Raw genomic sequence first — 19,355 nt, 5'->3', positions numbered from 1 at the left:
TGTCCAGAATCATAGCGTAAAACTTACAAACAGAAAAGCAAGGAGTCATTAATGGGACATTTATTAAAAAAAAAAAGAAGGGAGAAACAAAAAGGCATGAGAGGAAGATTCAGATGTCATTTACATTTAAACTCAAAGAAACTGTTAAACAGCAACAGTTATACACAACCATTTACACAACCTGTACAAATATCCCCTCCCCCCTTTGTAATTTGCAACTTTAATTCAAAATAACTTAAATAGATTTCTAGGTAAAAGTGCAAATCCTTTTGCATGAATGTCTGAGTAAGACCATGGTGACAGAGGGTGCCTTGATGAGCTCACTAGCTGCAAGGTGTTTCACTTGTAAGGCATCACAAGCACATTACAACATCTACAACTCTAAAGTATGGAGCACAGAAACGCAAACTGTTTTTTAAATGTACAACAGTTTCACCATGCTTGATTATGATGACTTTCTTTGCACGGCTGAGCACACGCATCCTCTCTCATGCACATCCGTATTGAACTGGCAATATAATAGTCTCAAATCCTGTGATTTGACTGAGCCCTTTCCCTGTTAAGAGTGTGCTGCCCTGAATAAAACCTCAAAAAAAATGTTAGTTTACGTTTTAGGGTTCTTGGAAATAAGTAAGTAATGTTGTATTGATATCTCTTCAGTAGTGTTATTGTTTAGCGTTCAAAAACAGTCACCTAAAGAGAATAAACCCCCTGTTCGGTGGTGAAGTAGTCCCGCTGTTTCTGGTTGGCGTGGCGAGGAGGTGTGGGTTTCACAGTCACAATGCGACGGTGACAAAATGTTTACACTTCAAAGTCTTAACAAGCATCCTCCTGTCAAGAGTGAAGAGGATGGAGGGGAGTGATATTGAAACTACTAACCCAGGCACGCTACTCGGCCCTACATGCTTCCATAATAAACATGCAGTTGATGCAAAAACATAACGTCATCACCAAGAATAGTAAAGTATTATACAGCATATCCTTATGAAGCACTGTTCACCATGGTTTCTACTGGGCAGGAGGCTGGAAAGGAAATGTTTGGTGGTGAGAAAGGTCTTCATATAATTCCAATACAAAGGAGAAAGTATCAAGAATCGAGTCCTTATGTCCGGCCGAGCAGTAGTTCTGTAACTAGGACTTCTGCTCTGCTGCCGCTGCAGACTGGGCCGCGCTCTCTGGTTTGAGGATCTGATAGGTGATGAGGTACTCCGGGTAGGCCTGAGCGAAAACATGGTCACATGTTAGTAGTGACATAGAAGAGATCCAAAACTATTAGAGAATTTGCCCTGATTTCTCTGTTACCTGCTCTCCTCTGTAGATGACGTACTCGGCGTACGCTAAACCGTTAACGCTAGGTCGTCCAATTACCGAGTGATGACCTGGAGGGGCGTGAGCCATCTTCATGGCACTGAACTGCAGGAAGGACTTCCCCAAAGTTACCCGACAGAACAGCATTTGTCTAAAAACACGGATGAGAGAAGGGAGGTCAGGCTCACTGGTCGAAGAAAAGCAGCAAGAGAACCAAACGCGAGGAAAACAACCTGTGGCACAAGTAGCAGGATCGGTCTTTGTGCGTCGGGCATCCCGTGCCGCCGCCGATGCCATAGACATACTGATTGCTCTTGGAGGAGTTTTCTGCAAAGTAGATTCCTGCTCCAAACATCCCTCCGATGTAGGCATGGCGCTCATCGAAGCCTTTGTGGATGATGGCGTTGATGAATGGAGAACCTGAAGGAAATGGGACACAGTTTGTACAGTGCCTTGCAACATTTATTCTCGTTATTTGAACATTTCACATTTGGTCAAGGGGAGCAAAAGACCTTTGCGGAGGTAAATAATACTGGCAAATGAGATCGATTTCTCATTTAAGCGTCGACCAATTGTCAGTTTCCCAAAATTAAGAAAATTTTAAAAAAGGAAAAAAAAAAAAAAAAGAATCGGGGCCGATTTATCAGTGCATCCCTAATTTAGTCCCGTTACAATTAAAAACTTCAGTATATCTTATTACCATTTTATGTGACAAACCGTAAGCAGTGCGTAGTTATGAAGTAGATCATGATCATAATGCAAGTTACCGTGAAACAACATGCGCTCGTTGTGATGGTTGTGGTTCTCGTCTGCAATCTCCTTCTGCCGGTGGGTGTAACGTTCCCTCAGCTTCTTATTTACCACCTTCTGAATCTGTGCAGCACAAAAATCACAAGTTAGTCAGAATGCTGTCTCAACTAGCTAAACACTTTGTTTTCCTTTGGTTCATCTGCAGAATTAAAAACAAAAAAATACCTTGATTATGTTGTATCTGCTGAAGACGCCACCAGCATTGCCTCCGTCCCTGTGCTCCCTGATTGTGCTTTGCATCTGAGACACAAACAGAATTTTAAATTCAGGACAATCAGCTCACAAACAAAATAACATCATTATTATTATGATGGTAAGCAAACTCCTGGTCAATACCTCTTCTTCTACAGACTGGTACTCTTTGTCGTCAGGAGACAGGTCGATCAGGATGGTGCCCTGGTTGGCACAGTGGAATGTCAGGTACGGGTTGCCACCTGTAAAGTGAAAACCAGTAAGGTTTTTATTTTTGTTTTCTAAAACATCTGCTGCAGGCAGTTCAATCTCCCAGGATGCTCCACCTTGTTGCCCCCCCAGCAGCCTCTCAACACCCTTGATAAGTTTGTGTCGATGGCCGTAAGCATTGATGCCGATCTCCTTCAGCTCCTCGTGGCCCATGTCGGCCAACACATCCAGCGTGATCTGGAGGCGATGAACATCACAAAAAAGATGGGTGAGTAACCAGAGTTATACCTATGAGTTACACAGACTGTTTCTGTTTATAAAGAAGCTTTTACTGACCTGCTCCCTCTCGAAGATGTCCCTCAGGTGCTCCAAGCCAAGGCTCTTCAGGAACTGACTTATGTTCATGTCCAACATTGTCACTATGTTGCAAAGAAAGAAACAGAAAGACCTTAGACAGGACATTAAAAACTATTTGATTCTTTGATTTTTTTTTTCCATGGTTTTCTACTGTGAAAGATATGTACTCCCTTAAAGATTGTTTTTCTGTTTTTATTAGTCAAACTTAAATGTTTCACACTATTTTAAATGTCAGACAAATGTAACCTAAGAATATACAGAAAGCACACTTCAAATTAATTCATTTATCGAGGGGAAAAGAACTAACCACACAGACTTGGCCGCATGTGAAAATATTCGTTTGGAGTTGAGAGTTAGCACAGTTTTATGGGAGCCTTGGAGTTTACTAGAAATGGGCTCCACCCATTTTAACCATCTTCAGCATTTTTTTCCTGACAGACCTGTAGTATCAAAAACCTGTGTGACAATCTAAAGCATCCTGAAAGATCTAGAAAGGAAATGAATCACCCTGGAATCTAAAGCAAAATCAAGAACAGATGAGAAAAACTCATCAACATTAATTAGAGCTGAATCCAATGCAGATGCTGCGGTATTACTCTAAAGTAAATCATTTAGAAAAAGGCCAAGAGTTATTCCAAATATTTGATTGCGATTTTTGTCGCAAAAGTTGGCAGAACCAGTTATTAGGATTAGAAGACGACAGAAGAAATTGTATAATGATTGGAAGTGTGACAAAAAAAAAATAGAAGAAATCTGTAAGGGGTTGCTTATATTTTTTGTGAAAGCACTGTATATTTATGAAACTGCCTGGTGTTTCCTGTGACTGTCACAGTAATCCTACTTTCTCCTTCCTTGCGGTCAGTTCCTGAGGCTCCGTCTGCCACCCCAGAAGGCCCGGCGGCGGCGGAGGCGGCCAGCTCGGTCAGCGGCCCAGCGAGGTTGTCTATGCTGCTGGCTGCTGACAGACAGGACGGCGTGGAAGCCGGCGAGATGACCGAAGCGCTGACCACTGTGGCCTGAGGCTTGAAGCAGCTGGGCAACGCGTCTGGAGGCATGGCGTCCATCAGGAGCGCTCTGATGTCGTCAGCCTGGAGAAACGCAGACACAACCCAGAAAACATTTCCGTCATTTCAAAAAAGTAATAAGCTGCACTCGTCCCACACATGACCTCTGTTTGTCCTACAGAGAGCCGTACCGTGGCCAGGTCAAGAGCCGTCTGGCCCTCTTGGTTCTTCATGGTGGGGTCAGCTCCGTGGGCCAGCAGCAGAGCGCAGAGCTGTGTGCGGCCTTTCTGGGCCGCCTCGTGGAGCGGTGTGAAGGCCCATTTGTCTGTGGCGTTTACACATGTGTTGTATTTGATCAGCAGGGCTGCAATGTCCACGTGCTGTTAAGAAGGAAAAGAAGAGGAAAATGATGAAGAAGTTGCTCGAGTTCATTAACTCCTAAAGCAAAATCTACATCACAACGTCACTGGAACGGTTTTAGTAAAACAAACTGGTATTCTGCACATCAGGAACATGGCAACAGATTGATTTCAGCTGTTAAAAGTGGGACAGGCATCAATTTTCAAATTAAAGTTTTTTTTTTGTTGTTTGCAGAAACCCCAGATAATTTAACAGAAAAACTTGAAGTAAATATGGACCCAGAACCAAAAAATATTAATATACACAGCCGTGGCTGGAAACCCCCCCACGATAGATCAGTCCTTCCAGGAAGTTTACTCATCTGTAGTAAATTTTGCGAGTACGTTTACTTTTCACTAAATCTGACCAATCACCTGAATGTTGTCTGCATTTCCTTCTTTTCTGACCAATCACTGCAACTCAGCTGAATTTTGACCAATGCCCTCAACCTCCATCTAATTTAACTTCCTGTTCCACGGCGTCTCGTGAAAGCTGAACTGATGAAAACGTGACGCTAAACGATCACATTTGCCTTTTTTATTTAAATTCCAAAAACAACTGAGATGTTCTGCAGGATTTGCTTGTACTGCGTAAATAGTTCAACATGTTATTTGCACTTTAGACATTAACTCCATTAAAATCATGTTTTTAAAAGCTTAAAAAATGTGCAACTTTGCAATGTTTTGAAAAAGGTGCTGCAGAAATCAATTATTTTAGGATGCAACAATTAAAAAACAACAAAAAAAAAAAAATTGGCAACATCCTGGAGGGACAGATTGATTCATGATCATTATTAATCAGAAAATGCAAGTTATGTAATGAAATCGAACCTCAGGATTGGAACAAAAGACACGTTTATAAATCAACGCCCCCATGAGACTGACCCCATATGAAGCAGCATTATGAAGAGGGATCAATCCTCCTTTGTCCTGGGCGTTGACGTCGGCCCCGTGCTCCAGGAGATACTCTGCCACCTCGAGGTTGTTGTAACCGGCTGAGGAGGGAAAAAAAAAAGAAATATAAAACACTGGAAAAAAAAAAAAAAAGAAAAAAACTAGTCTAGGAATAGTTTTAGCAGTAGCACTAGGAGAAGCTTAACATTAACCTAAATCAGCTTCGTGGCGTCTGTACCTGCTAGATGGAGAGGCGTGGAGTTGCGCCCCTGGGCGTCTCTACAGTTGATATTCTCAGGAGAGCAAAGTTTCTGCACCCTGGCGAGGCAGCCCTTCTTAGCAGCGTCCAGCAGGGCAGCATCCCCACGCAGCAGGTCCTGGATGTCCGTGTCCCCGTCCTTCACCATGTCCAGAGGGATGTTGCCATCGCGGTTCTTCTTGGTGGGGTCGGCGCCGTGCTGAAAAACACGTCACAGAATATTTAGTTTGCAGAAGGCTTCATTCCCACCACCACCCCCCAGATTCATCATTTGAAAATTGTACAGGAAACATAATGGACCCTCACTTTGAGAAGCAGCTTGCAGATCTCATATTTTCCTTTGGCTGCAGCTTCATGAAGCGGAGTGAACTTCCAAAGGTCGGCCACGTTGACGGAGGCTCCGTGTCTGACCAGCAGCTCGGCCACTTCATAGTGACCGTAGGAGCAGGCGTTGTGGAGAGGAACCAGGCCGCTAAAAAAAATAAAAAGATTAAAAAAACATTTACGTCTAGAATCAAGCTAATAAAACCGATGTGTTGCTAGCAAAAGATGGACGTTTAAAAACACTAACCCTTTGTCTTTGGCATGGACATCAGCGCCGTGGTGAAGCAGGTACTCCACGACGGCCACTCGATTGTAACCGGCTGCAAAGTGAAGGGGGGTGGAGTGGCGACCCTCCAGGTCCCGGCAGTTTACGTTCTGAGGGGAGCAAAGTTGCTGCCAAACAGCAAAGACGCATTAGGAACGTAAGCAACATGTCGGAGTGTGAAAATATGATAACAAAAAGGTACTGGGGTGATTTTTTTGTGGAAAAAAAAGTTAGCAGTATAAATAACTCCATCTTACAGAATTCTGATGCATTTTTGGATTTGTAGACATTGGATTTGTGGATATTTTTCAAATTCAAATTTAAAAATACTTTATTGATCCCAAGGGGAAATTAAATGTTGTAATTGATATTAATTCAACATTTTCAGGTTACAACATTAAAAAAATAAATAAAACCTATAATCAGCTCCAAAATTCTACAATCTAGTGAAAATAACTAATTGATAGCATGTTCTTGTTGAGTCAGGGAACATACCTGCACTGTGTCCAGGTCTCCTGCTTTGGCAGCTTCCAGGAACCTGTAGTCCACATCAGAATTCCTGGTGGGAACATTTTCTGGGAAAAACAATTAAAGAATGATCAATAAATAAGACAGCTAGCCAAAGTCAAGCAATAAAATCCAGATCTGGAGACCACAAAATCTGCCCAACACTGCCATAAACGTCTAAACACCTGAAAAATCCCCTGAAATAACTGGGACACTGATTACCGTTCAGAATCTGCTGCACAGCCTCGTTTCCCATCTGGGCTGCGGTGAAGCCCTGTAGAGACACGATGGACGGGTCGGCTCCGTAGCTGAGCAGCAGCTTGCAGGTCTGGATGTGGCCGGCCAGCGCCGCCCTGTGGAGAGCCGTCTGCCCCAGAGTGTCCGCTGCATTCACCTGAAGTTACAGGAGCAGCAGCACAAACTAGTTACTCGTCAAATTCCGACTTTTCTACCAGAGCTGGATAGAAACGTGACGAACCTTCGCTCCGTGTTTCTGCAGAACCTCCAGGATGTCGTTGTGAGCTCTCTCAGCAGCAACATGCAGGGGAGTCATGAAGCTGGAGAACATCAAAGAGAGGAGCTTCAGTATTTTGTTTGGTGACGTTTTCATTACGTCCTCATTTTATTATTTATTCCACACATATAGGATCAGATTGCCGTCTTACTCTTTGTTCTTCTCGTTGATGTTGGCGCCTTTACGAAGCAACAGCTCTGTCACCTGTTTTCTCTTCGGATGAGGAGACGCCACCGCACAGTGCTGGAATACACACCTTTAACATCAGTCCACTAAAACCTCACAGTGCAACTAAAAACTGTTGATAAAAACTGTATTTCATCATATCCAACAGAACAATGCTGGTGAAAAAAAACAAACAAAAACAAACAAAACAAAACAAAAATCCCCCAGGATTCTTGGGCATATGTTGAACTCTGTGAAAAGATGCTGAAAATGCAGTGGAAAGCTCTTCTGTTTCTCACCAGAGCTGTCTCGTTGCTTTGAGGATGCTTGAAGCCGATGATCTCCAAAGCCAGAGTCTTCTTCACTTTGGCCATGTCGGCTTCACGGGCCGCCTGCAGTAGCGAGTGACCTTTGAACTCGTCTACGTTGAAAAAGAGAGGCAAATGGGAAAATGATGCTGGCTTGAAAACTTGCAGCCTTTAAGGACCCGACACATAACAATGATGGATGTTTTCCTGGCTTACATTTCTAGTGTTCCCAGTACTTTTACTCAAGTTTTAAACACAAAAGGTGACCTTTTCTACAGCAGTCAGGATTAAAATATGGAAACTAATAAAGCATCAAAATAAAAATTTGGACTCATATCAGTATTACTTAAATTTGAGATTCATTCTACTCCACCCTAAATCTAAAGGTCGACTCCAACTGAGAAGAAACTCACAGGTCAGCCTCTCCTTGAGCTCTGGGGTCGGGGCCATGTCCACGGCGCTCTTGCTGTGACAGTTTAGCAGCGTGGGATCGGCGCCGTGGCTCAGCAGCAGGGAACACACCTCCACTCTGTTTTTAGACGCAGCCTCGTGCAGAGGGGTGAACTGCCACAGGTCCATGGCGTTCACACAGGCTCCATGCTGCGGGAGGAAAAGCCCGTCAGAGCATTTGACAAATCAGGAGAGTCCTGATGTTTAAAAACCTGCTTAAGGCAGGGCTGTAACGATTAATCAGATGAATTGATTACTGACACGATCGTCAACTGATTCAGTAATCAATCAATTAATGAACTGAGACTCAAAAGAAGGCCATTTTGCTGAAAGAACAATACATCAGATCAGTAATTAAGCCAAAACTGTACAAAAAATATGCACATTCTGGATTTAAGATAGAAAAAAAAACATCTTTGTCTGTAAATATGTTCTACCAAAAGCTTCTCAAGTGGCATAGTTTGAGCTTCACAAGTTTCAAATTTTGTAAAAAAAAAAAAAAAATTCTAGGAAACACATTTTCCTATCCAATTATTAATCAGTTAATCCAATAAATAAGTAGATCATCCCCATACTATGGATGCAAAGTGAAGCAGAAAAGGTTTCAGTTTTTCCCCATGGTGATGTTAGAAGTTTCTATATACCGTTATTGTAATTTTCTTTTTTGAGAAGGAAATAATTTGTGTGTTTTTTCTTTCCAATACTGTATAAAATAAGGTTGAGTGGCTCACTGAAAAATCTGCAGCGTGTGCCAACGTTTTTTTTATCTGATTAATTGTCAGAATAAAAATCCATCAAATAATTTACTACTAAAATTAGTAGCCTTTTTGAGGCCGGAGTTTCAAACAATTATTTCCAAATAAAACGTGTCTTGGCTAATCTCATCGTTCCTCGACGCTGCCTCTCAATCCTGTTTTTATGCAACAAAGTTCGACTTACTTTAAGCAGAAGCTCAGTGACCTCGTAGTGACCGTACGAGCAGGCATTGTGAAGAGGCACCAGGCCGCTGCAGGACAAGACACACATGACAACAGGAAACGGCACTCTGGTTTTGTCCACTTCCTTTGAGAGCCACTCACCCTTTGTCCTTGGCGTGAACGTCGGCGCCGTGCTGAAGGAGGAGCTGAACGATGCGGACCCGGTTGTAGCCTGCAGCCAGGTGGAGGGGCGTGGACTGCAAGAGAGGACTGCCTGTTAGCCCATACACACGCAGACACACTCTCTCACACACTCGCAGATCAGGCAGGCTTAGTGTCTCCTGTCTCCAATGGCAACAAGTGGCTGATTAGAGCCAGAAGCAAAATTGCTACTGCAGGCTGTGCTGGGTGAGTTGCAGATGAATGGCAGATTTGATGATGCAAGTTCAGTAGAGTTTGAGGGCAAGCCCAGCACAAATAAATAAGGATTATTTTGTTGCTCAGGACATGATCTCATCCAAGTCGGTAATAAAAAAGCGCCATCCTGACTGCTCACCTTCAATATCTCTCAATAAAATAAATAAATAAATAATAATAAAAAACAACTTTGGGTCTGAGAGATTAACAGGTTTGTTTTATGCAGTGAGTAGGGCAAAAAGAGTAGTTACTTATTATGAAAATATGGCTGGGATGCATTACAGTTGGGATGCAACAGTGGCCTAATTTGTATTCATTCAGCTCCATTTACTTCAAATGTTAAAATGAGACATATATATATATATATATATGTATATATATATATATATATATATATACATACATACATACATACATAAAGTATTTTCAAAGTATTTCTAAAGTATTTCCCATGTTGTTACATTGCAACTCCAATTTTCAATAAAACTTTATGGAATTTTATGTAATAAAAATATCAGCAGCGTAAGCCTAAACAAAAATTCTGCATGTTTTCTTTGCAGAAAAATATTTTTTTTAATTCTTAACATTTTTCCATGAATTCTCAGCTGATTTTAGGTTTGCTCATTTTAACTTATGAATGTGATTTGACATGTTCAGCTGAAGCTACCTGAATGTTTAGGGTCATCCTCGTCTGGAAGGTAAAAATCCACCTAAATGTAACATTTTTGCAGCCAATAGCAGGAATATGACCCAGAATTACCCTGAGTTTAGACTCCATCCCTCTTACATCAACACCGCCTCTGCAGTAGAAACACACCGCTCAGTGCATGATGCTGCTTCCACCATTTATTATTTTTTGATTACGCACCAGTTGACCGTTTGCTAACTAGATGATTTCTGAAGCCAACAGTGTACATTTAATTCTACATAGAGGTACCAGGACACTTAAAAAAAATCATTTTTTATTTTACTTTACTACTGCATACTGTTTTGTCTTGGTCTATTACACCACGCAAAGACAAAATACAATGAGTTATAAGGTGACAAAATGCGACAACACTCAAAGGGAATGAATTCTGTAATTACATTATTAGCAGTGGGACAGAGAGGGTGGGAATGAGCTGAATTTGGTTATTTTTGTGAACTGAAGGACTTTTAATGCTAAACGTCACGTTCAAGTTCTCTAATCCCATCAAATCCCAACTGTAACAGGACGCGGAAAAGCTGGAGTAAAAGCAAGCCGAGATTGAAAAAAGAAAGCCTGCTGCAAGGGAAGAGGAAAACGAAATCGTATGGATTCATTTAGGTCAAGAAATATCAACATTAGTAAATGCAAAGCTGTGGTTCCAATTTGTCCAAAATCAAGCTCTTACACTTAAGAAAACAAAAAGGGACATAATTTCAAGTTTCATGCAGTGATGTTAATGTCAAACCCAAACGAGGCCAAAGTGCAACATCTCAAGCCAGAGTGGTGGAGTCAAACTGATGAGGCGTTTTGCATTGTGGATCATTCAGCGTGGCACGGAACAAGCAATTAAAAGCTTTTACAATAAAAGGGCAGCACAGCTCCTGAATGATGACGAGTGAAATGAAGTCCATTTACTGCATAACAAACTGATTGGACAGGGGATGTGAGGAAGGAGGCACGAATTTCACAATGACAAATCCATGATTCGCTCGACAAGATGCAGAGGCGGGCCCTGAGGCATGCATGAGAAGTTGTCAAAAAAATAAATAAATAAATAAAAATTAAATAAATTAGAAACCCAACCAGATACAGGCTGACCGAGTGATTCACAGAAGTGTGGGTGAGTGTGCAGAGGACAGAGGACAGATGCCAAAAGACAAGCAGGCAGTGGACATTTTGAGCTCCTCTCCAGCTTGGAAGAGACGCAGCGTCGTCACCATGACAACATCCCAGCTCATTCAAACAGTACGTCGCTCTCGCTCACACAGCCACTTCCGCGCGCACACGCACACCAGAGGAGCGTCAGGGTAGGATACATGAGTGACCCGCGAACCCAGGGCCATGATGTGCAATTAACAAGTGACAGGCAGCTTATTGGTCAAATTAAAACAAAAATAAAAAAAAATGATGGATTAAAAAGAAACAAAAACAAAAATCACAACAGTGCATCAATCAAGTGGCCATTATCAAGGTCAACTTACCAGCATTTTTTGTGAGGTTGACTGATCGACAAATGTTGCCAGAGTCACACGGAAAACAAAACGAAACACAAATTACAAAATGACAGCATCTCGTCACAGAAATTTCCCTCTCTCAATCTAAGTCAATGAAAAACAAATATTTATTTTTACTAAAAGGAAAAAATAACAACACTCATCTGTAAAATGTGACAGAATAAATGCAGGACATCGCCAGAAAGAGCTGGGAGATGACGCTAATCTGAAATGTGCCCGAAGACCCGAAAACAAACCAGACAGCATAGAGAAGAAAAAATAAAAATAAAAAATATAGATATAACTGAAGATCGTGACCCTACTGGGTCGACCACATTTACTGGTTCTACAGTAAAGATGTCTAAAAAAAATTAAAATAACAAATCCATCTTTTATTCGAGAAGTGTCAGCCCACAATCAAAGTTTGAATAATCCAACTTCTAATTTGAGCACATGTATTGGGGACGGGAAGAAAATCCAATGGTAAGTAATAATATAAGTAATAATTGGTACATAAAAATGATAAAGATCTCATTGAGAGCTCCCATCTTATAACTTTTTGAATTCACCTCCGTTCCAGGAAACCTCAATCAAAGGTCTGATACGTTCCAAAATAAGAGATGAGTGGATTTAGTGTGTCAACTGGAGACGCTTTGCAAAAATTTAGTTAAAAATCGCTATTTCTTAATCCAAACATTTTTCCCCTTGACTGAATAAATGTACTCAAATTAAAAGGTATGTTTTTGCCTCTATTTTCTGTGTTGGATTATGCCACTGCAATAAAAGATGAATTTATTTGAAGGCTTTTCGAATCTTTGCCATTCAATAAATGTGGCCGGCGCAGCACGGTGTGATAGAGTTGGGATTTAATCAGAAAGAAGTTGCTGATTGACACTTTGAGTTATTCACAAAAAAAAGGCCCGAGCATCTGTAGAGAAATTATATTCACATCTTTAAAAATTAAATTAAAGAAAGATGGCAACAACAACAAAAAAGAAATCCAGACATGTTATAAAGAAAGTGCACCTTACATGATTTCTAACCACAAATGTTTCAGCGTTTACATCTTCCACCAGGATTATTAACGGAAAAGAAACGGTATTTTCCCACAACGTGGATACATTCTGGGATTAAAAAGGAACTTTGTGGAATGTAATAGACTAAAACGTTCCTTGTTGCGACCCAATGTTTCTGAATGAACTCAAAGCGACCTCTAGAAAGAGGAGACGACGCTGCCAACAAAACGACACCAGGATCCAAACGTGATGGAAGACAATTCAGCTGAGACTAAAAGGGGAATTTGTGCCAGCGCTATTTTTTTGGTGAACAAACAGAATCATTGTGTAGCTATCGCATCTGGTCTAACGGTTTGGACTTTGACATAAAGAGCAGAAATTAAAATTATGAGCATGTGCACCTTCAGGGAATAAAATCCCAAGATCGAGACGGTTGAAAGGAAGGGCACAGGTGGCCTTCCAGAATATTCTGACGAGCATTCACTATTACAAAGGGCGTTTAAATGATATAAAACAGTGTTTTTGTTTTTTTTGTGGGAGTTGATACGCTTACTCTCAAAAATTAATTTCCTTACATCCTCTTTACAAACTGAGACAGCGATTATCAGACTGCAGTAATGAACGGTTCAGCTAGCGCTCCTGCTGCTTCCTCTATTCAGAGACAAAACGTCCATTTGGAAACTCAAAACAGCACTTTGAGCGGACAGGACAGTGTAAATGGAGTCGTTATTAAGGTGCAGCACAGCTGGGTAGTTTACCTTGCGGCCGTCACTGGCATGACAGTTGACATTTAACGGAGTCAGCAGTGCCATCAGCTTTTCTTCATTCCCACTCCTGAAAACACACCAGCCATCAACCCGACAATAGACATCTGACATCATCGTTCTTTTGGGCTTCGGGGAGGGAAAAAGTACGATTTCTGTGCAGCTACTTATTTTGCATTTTCAATAGCAACATGCAGCTAGAAAAGCTCTCGCCCAGCAGTTTAATTTCTACCTGAAACCAATTTGTCATTTCACATTTCTGCCTCCAGCTGTGTATGCTGCTGGAAACACACTCACCTCGCTGCTTCCAGGAGTTCATCCTTCTTGTATTCACCTAAAAGAACAAAAAAAAAAGAAACATTGTTAAAGTGAGGCATTTTAAACACTGTGGATTGACGTTTCTTTACAGTGGAGATAGATTTAGAACCAATTATGGATGCTGCGTCCATGTGGGGGTCGGAGGAACCAGTTGGGACTCAGACATGCTGAGTTTTGCTCATACTACACTTTGGTTCAAATGTGCCGACAATTTCCAAGCACTGCCATTAAATAAGTTATAAAAATTGTTTTTGTTTGAATCTTTGCTAAGGAGTTGTAATTCTTTCGCAGAATCAGAACATTTACGGTACTCCATTATGTTTAATCAAGTATTTTCCAGGCACACATCCTTGACAGTTTATAGTACAATCAAGTGACTGTGTTGTTATGAAAATGCCAAATTTATCAAATATAGTTTACAAGAAATTTGGTCAAGGGGAATGAAGCTACAATGCAGTTTCAGATAAATACATTGTATAATCGGGCATTAAAACATGCCCGAATGGTTGCCATTGGAGATTCAAGGATTTCTCAAACATACATGAAAGAATCAAGGCAACGCTCCAGGTGTGTGTTTGATGAAGGAACAACATAATATAATATCAAACCTCAAAAAAGCCGAGGAACTTGTTGCATTGCGTCTGCAGACACTAATGACTACATGACTGCCGCTTTGTTCAGCTTTAGCCATTAGACCTCCTTTAATATTTTTTAAAATTCTCACTTTTCTCTAAGTTACCAGAAAATCCTGAGCAATAAATAAGTAAATAGAACTTCTTAATGGACTCACAAAACATTTGCTGCATTGAAAATAATTGTTTTCCATTGTCTTCAAGCAGCAATGATGTCAGATCATCCTTCAATCAATGATATATAATGTTGTAAAAAAGACTGATTTGTTTTGCACCAAAAATACTAGTCCTAAGATACAGAAAATATGCAAGATGGACAGTATATAGAAAAAAATAATAAAAAATATAGCAAAAAACATGTCCTAGCTCAAAGAAGATATGAAAAAAGTAGCATTTATGAACGAGTACATAAATAGTAGTGCTTGTAGTCAAATCGCAGCATTTAAAGGAACCCTAAAATAAAAGACGTAGGGATAATCAGGAAGTGTGCTGCTGATGAACTCCAAGGTACTGACCTGTAAGAACAGCCTTAGCTGAAGGGTCAGCAAGATCAAGAGCTGATTTTCCATCGGTGTTGCGGATGTTTGGATCAGCTCCGTGCTGGAGTAATACTGTGTTAAAAGAGGGAGAGATCAATACAACTTCAATAATTTAATTACTGCATATTTCATAGATGAGGCACTCAGCCAAGCAAGTGCTGTATTTAAGGGACACAGAGCAAATTTTATTTAAATTCAGCACCAGCACCTTTCTACTTTAAAACATGAGGGCAAGATTTTATGCTCAGACATTCTCAAAGATGTTCTTCCATATTTCCAAAAATTGCAAATGCTCAAATATAAAGCGGCAGGGCCCCTTACCGATGCACACATCTATCTTGCCCTTGATAGCAGCCTCATGCAGTGGGGTGTAGTTCCAGTTGTCTCTGGCATTGGGATCTGCACCTTGACACAAGAGGAGGCTGACGACCTCTGCGTGCCCGAAGGAGCAGGCATTGTGTAGCGGGATGAGACCACCGTCATCCCTGGCATGAACATTGGCACCTGTCTGTAGAAGATGCTCCACCACATCTTTTCTACCAAAACCTAAAATATAAAAAAAAAAGTCAGCAGAAATTACGAATGGAAAACAGGAAGGATAACAAAATATCTGGGATGCTGCGACTATATTCAATGACGGTGACTTTAATAATTCTACTTACAATATTTGTACTCTATAAATGAAAAAGAGGATATTTTTGACCTTTTCAGTGACAATATCTAAAGGACTATGTTTGTCCATGAGTAGACAACTGATCGTGTAAATATCAGTACATAAAGATAAATTTAAACCATACTTGAAAATATGATAGTTAATACATGACGTTACTTTTCATTATTGCTTTTTAAGTAAAGGGGTTTCGTATAGTCACACTCATGACTGAAATAAGCCAATTTTTTTTTATTTTATCCTCTTTGTATTATGCATCTACTTAAAATACCCAGAATATTTAATGTTATACGTGTAAGTAATGAAGACAAATTTACTTTTTAACATGCCGAAGTTGACTATTTGACTGGTTTAATGTGTCTTAAGTATGTAATGAGTGCCACATTCGGCTTTGGAAGAAACAAATTCACAAAACTGTTTTTGATCCTGGGAGAAAATCGGTCATTGAGATTGATCAAAGCAAAAAGTCCAAAAATAAAGATACATGTCAGGCGAAGCTGTAAATTTTCCAACAAGTAAAAATTCAACCAAAAACATTTACGTCACAAAAAACACCCCCTGAAGTCGTTCGGCCACAGGAAACTAATTAAACTTGCGCAAAAACTACTGTAGATGCATAAACAACTTGCTAACACGAGCTAAATATCGGTTACTTTTTGTCCAGTTCTGATGTTTGAGTTTACTTACTACTGAATGTCTGATAAACAAAACGAGGAGAGCGACACAACAAGCTAGTAAACACTAAGACGGGTAAAAAAGAAAAAGAAAAAAAAGGTGGACATAAAGCGTGATAAAAGGTTATATTTGGGACCCGAGGACAAACCGTAATCACATTGCAATAAACATAACGTTGCTAGCTGCCTGCAGTACCCCATCTTTGCGAATAGCCTGTCCCCCCTGTTTGCTTAGCTTAGCTCATCCTTACCCGCAGCGAAATGCAGCGGAGTTGATTTTCGACCAGCCATGTCCTTTGCGTTTACATTCACCGAATCCACAAGTCTCTTAACGCGGGACACATCTCCGTTTCGACAGGCCTCGAACAGCTCCCTGAAGGCCCCGACGACTCCGCTGCTACCGTCGATGGGGCTGGTGGCTCCTGAACCGGGGCTTGATACGCTGCTGCTACCTCCGCCTGATGTAGTCGAGGTAGAGCTTGCACTGCTCGCCAAAACCTGGACTGGTAGGTCCGGGGAGGCCAGAGCCATATCTACCCCTCCGCTACACTCCCTCTCGCTCTCCGAGGAACCGACGGCCGGGGATAGCAAAGCCATGGGCGGCGAGGCCGGGGATGCCCCCGAAAGGGAGCCGTTTCTCGGTGGAGATTGCAACGTAGTCTGTTGTTGTTGCTGCTGCGAAGAGCGACGAGACACCGCCATTACAGCAGCTCGGAGGCGACAATAAAAACTGCTCCTCCTTTCCGGTGAAAGTGCTTCAGTTTCCTGTCAGCTGTTTACTTCCAGCCAGGGCACAGAAGGAAGAAATGCTCAACACAAAACTAATACGTTCAGCCAGAAAATTACTTTAAATAAAAATTTCAATGAGCCACTTACTTTCTCTTCAGTGCAAGCATCGAATGCACCTGGCAGTGTATATTGTAAAAAATAAATATATTTTACATTAAAATATAAAAACGTGATATGTAATATACGCATCAGACTTTAATTTCTAAATGTTAAGCATGTTCTTTCAGAATATGTCAGAAAGATATTTGTAAAATAATTCTAACATATTCTTATAACTATTAGGAAACACAACTGCACAAAATGCAGTTTTCTTTTTTTCCCCCCCTAGCTCCGTCAATTTTTTTTTGTCCTATTTTAGAAAATTAGTTAACATTTTCAAGACAAAGAAACAGGAAATATGTAGGAGCTTACAAACTGAACACTTTCTTAATAATCATGAAAAACAACTTAGTTCTTATATTTTAAAAAAAGTTTTCTTGGCAACGCAACCCAAACACTTGGCAACGCGACCCAAACACTTCCTGCAGTTCTGTTGTTTGGGCGCTAAGAGGCGCTCTACGATCTCAAACCAACACGGACCAACTCATGTTCGACAACTCACCTGCTAATCTTCCATCTGACTAGGTTAGCATGTTTATGGGAAGAGGATGATCTGAAGTAACCCTCCAGAAACCTGCCCCAGCCTCTGAGCAAATCAATAACACCTTTAATCCCAGGTAGTCAATGAGAACGGGACTAGAGACTCTTTCATTTTGTATTATACAACATTAGACGAATCTGAACTGGTTTAGATTTACTTCTCTTACAAGTGGATAATACCTCTGCTTCATACTGGCGTTAGTAATCTGGTGTGAAGCTGTGCACACACCAATGTGATTGGTATAGTAAGAGATGTTAATCGGTTTGCCCCTCCGTCTGGGAACATACACATAAAAAAACGTAAATATGTCTGTAGTTGGATGGCCCATTTTCGCCTCCTACTCTTATCTGCAGATAAAACTCACGTGACATGGCGTTCGAGCTTTAACCTGTCACGCCATACGCTCTGGGATTCACCTTGCTGACGTCAGCTGCCTTCTGTGTCTTATGGCGTCACAGAGGGGTTGTGTATATATACCGAAGATATCTGTAGTTAGGCTTTTGTATATTCAACTTCCTTCACCAAGTGAGAGCCTCTGGTACATCTATTATTGGATATTTAAGAACATTTTTGAGGAGAAATTAAGCCAGTAAACATCTGACAGAATGAGTTTGTTACTCAAAGCAACAAACGGGATTGGAGCTGGACTGGGACTCCATAATCTTAACCAACCCAAACTGAAACTCAGCTATGTAGAGACCTTAAGGGATAACAGAGCTCTGGAGAAAACTAGAATACTTGCCTCCCTCCTTAACTCAAGGAGACGCTCCGGACTGGGGCTGGTGGAAAAAAAAACAGAAGTTTTTGCGCAGGAGTGACGTTGTCTGGTGTAGACCTTTTGAAATCACTAAATTTACCACATGAAGTTAACTCTTCCAAAAAAAAAAAAAAAAAAAAAACAATTCGGCAAATTCTCGTATGACAGTATACCATTACTCCCACTGCCAGACCTCGAGGTAGTGAATCCCAGAAACCCAGAACCTCCTTACCGGAGGTAATTCCACCCTCCAGTGAAGGAAAAGTTAGAGATAACAACGACCAACAAGCTACAGCCGAGAGTTGCAACATTGGACTGGGTGAGCAAATATGGAGCCATCTATCAAACTTTTACGACCAGGATATTGTCGGTATATGTCTAGGACATGCATATAATGCTCTCCGCAAAGTCTTCATTTCCCATGAGCTCTGTTCATACACTTTAGATGGCGTATTCGAAGGTGAATCTCCAGAACTCTTTGAGGAAGAGACCACTCCAGTGAATGAGTATCCAACAATTCTTATGTTTTGAGTCTGTCTGTATAGATATAAATTGCTTACAACGCAGGCCATTTCTGGAAAGCTTCATAACATGAAACTAACACACTAAAGTAGCAATTGGGCAAAATTTTAAACTCCAACACAGTCCATGCCTTAAGGAAACAATCGTTTCGCAAAAGCCTCAAGATCATTTACCCATTTACCCATGGGTAATGAAGCTGGCTCTTGGGACGTGGAATGTCACCTCTGGTGGGGAAGGAGCCAGAGCTTGTGTGTGAGGTTGAGAGGTTCCGGCTAGAAATAGTCGGTCTCACCTTGAAGCATGGCTCTGGTTCTGGAACCAGTCTCCTTGAGAGGGGCTGGACATACTTCCACTCTGGAGTTGCCCACGGTGAGAGGCACCGGGTAGGAGTGGGCATACTTGTTGCCCCCCATCTTGGTGCCTGTACGTTGGGGTTTATCCCGGTGAACGAGAGGGTAGCCTCCCTCCGCCTACGGGTGGGGGGGACGGGTTCTAACAGTTTTGTGCTTAAGGGCCAAATGACAGTTCAGAGTACCCACCCTTCTCTGAGTCCT

At 41.3% G+C, this 19,355-nt stretch overlaps 1 protein-coding gene across 3 annotated transcripts; it reads right to left on the bottom strand.

Annotated features, from left to right (window-relative positions):
• Nucleotides 1-45: 45 nt before the first annotated feature.
• Nucleotides 46-16,844, bottom strand: LOC106944565 (tankyrase-1). 3 transcript variants are annotated; one of them, XM_015027625.1, is made up of 28 exons: nucleotides 16,345-16,843; nucleotides 15,071-15,295; nucleotides 14,726-14,821; nucleotides 13,558-13,594; nucleotides 13,255-13,330; nucleotides 11,469-11,489; nucleotides 9,045-9,139; nucleotides 8,905-8,971; nucleotides 7,929-8,115; nucleotides 7,507-7,628; nucleotides 7,194-7,285; nucleotides 7,007-7,085; nucleotides 6,751-6,922; nucleotides 6,517-6,596; nucleotides 6,004-6,149; nucleotides 5,739-5,904; nucleotides 5,412-5,631; nucleotides 5,165-5,274; nucleotides 4,073-4,261; nucleotides 3,719-3,965; nucleotides 2,857-2,939; nucleotides 2,637-2,757; nucleotides 2,455-2,552; nucleotides 2,284-2,358; nucleotides 2,076-2,181; nucleotides 1,542-1,728; nucleotides 1,303-1,459; nucleotides 46-1,218 (listed from the first exon to the last, which is right to left on the bottom strand). In XM_015027625.1, the coding sequence occupies exons 1-28, from the start codon at nucleotides 16,793-16,795 to the stop codon at nucleotides 1,132-1,134; spliced, it is 3,792 nt and encodes a 1,263-aa protein (XP_014883111.1). In that variant the 5' UTR covers nucleotides 16,796-16,843; the 3' UTR covers nucleotides 46-1,131. The 3 variants fall into 3 exon arrangements, with proteins under 3 accessions (XP_014883111.1, XP_014883120.1, XP_014883129.1); XM_015027634.1 differs by lacking the exon at nucleotides 11,469-11,489 and having other exon boundaries at nucleotides 16,345-16,844; XM_015027643.1 differs by lacking the exons at nucleotides 14,726-14,821; nucleotides 15,071-15,295; nucleotides 16,345-16,843 and adding an exon at nucleotides 13,688-13,813.
• Between the last annotated feature and the right edge of the window lie 2,511 nt (nucleotides 16,845-19,355).

Source organism: Poecilia latipinna, unplaced genomic scaffold, assembly GCF_001443285.1.
Source record: "Poecilia latipinna isolate Pla-1442-1.1 unplaced genomic scaffold, P_latipinna-1.0 Scaffold8, whole genome shotgun sequence".
NCBI lineage: Eukaryota > Metazoa > Chordata > Actinopteri > Cyprinodontiformes > Poeciliidae > Poecilia > Poecilia latipinna.
The sequence above is the reverse complement of the archived record's forward strand: the minus strand, read 5'-3'. Positions and strand labels throughout refer to the sequence as shown.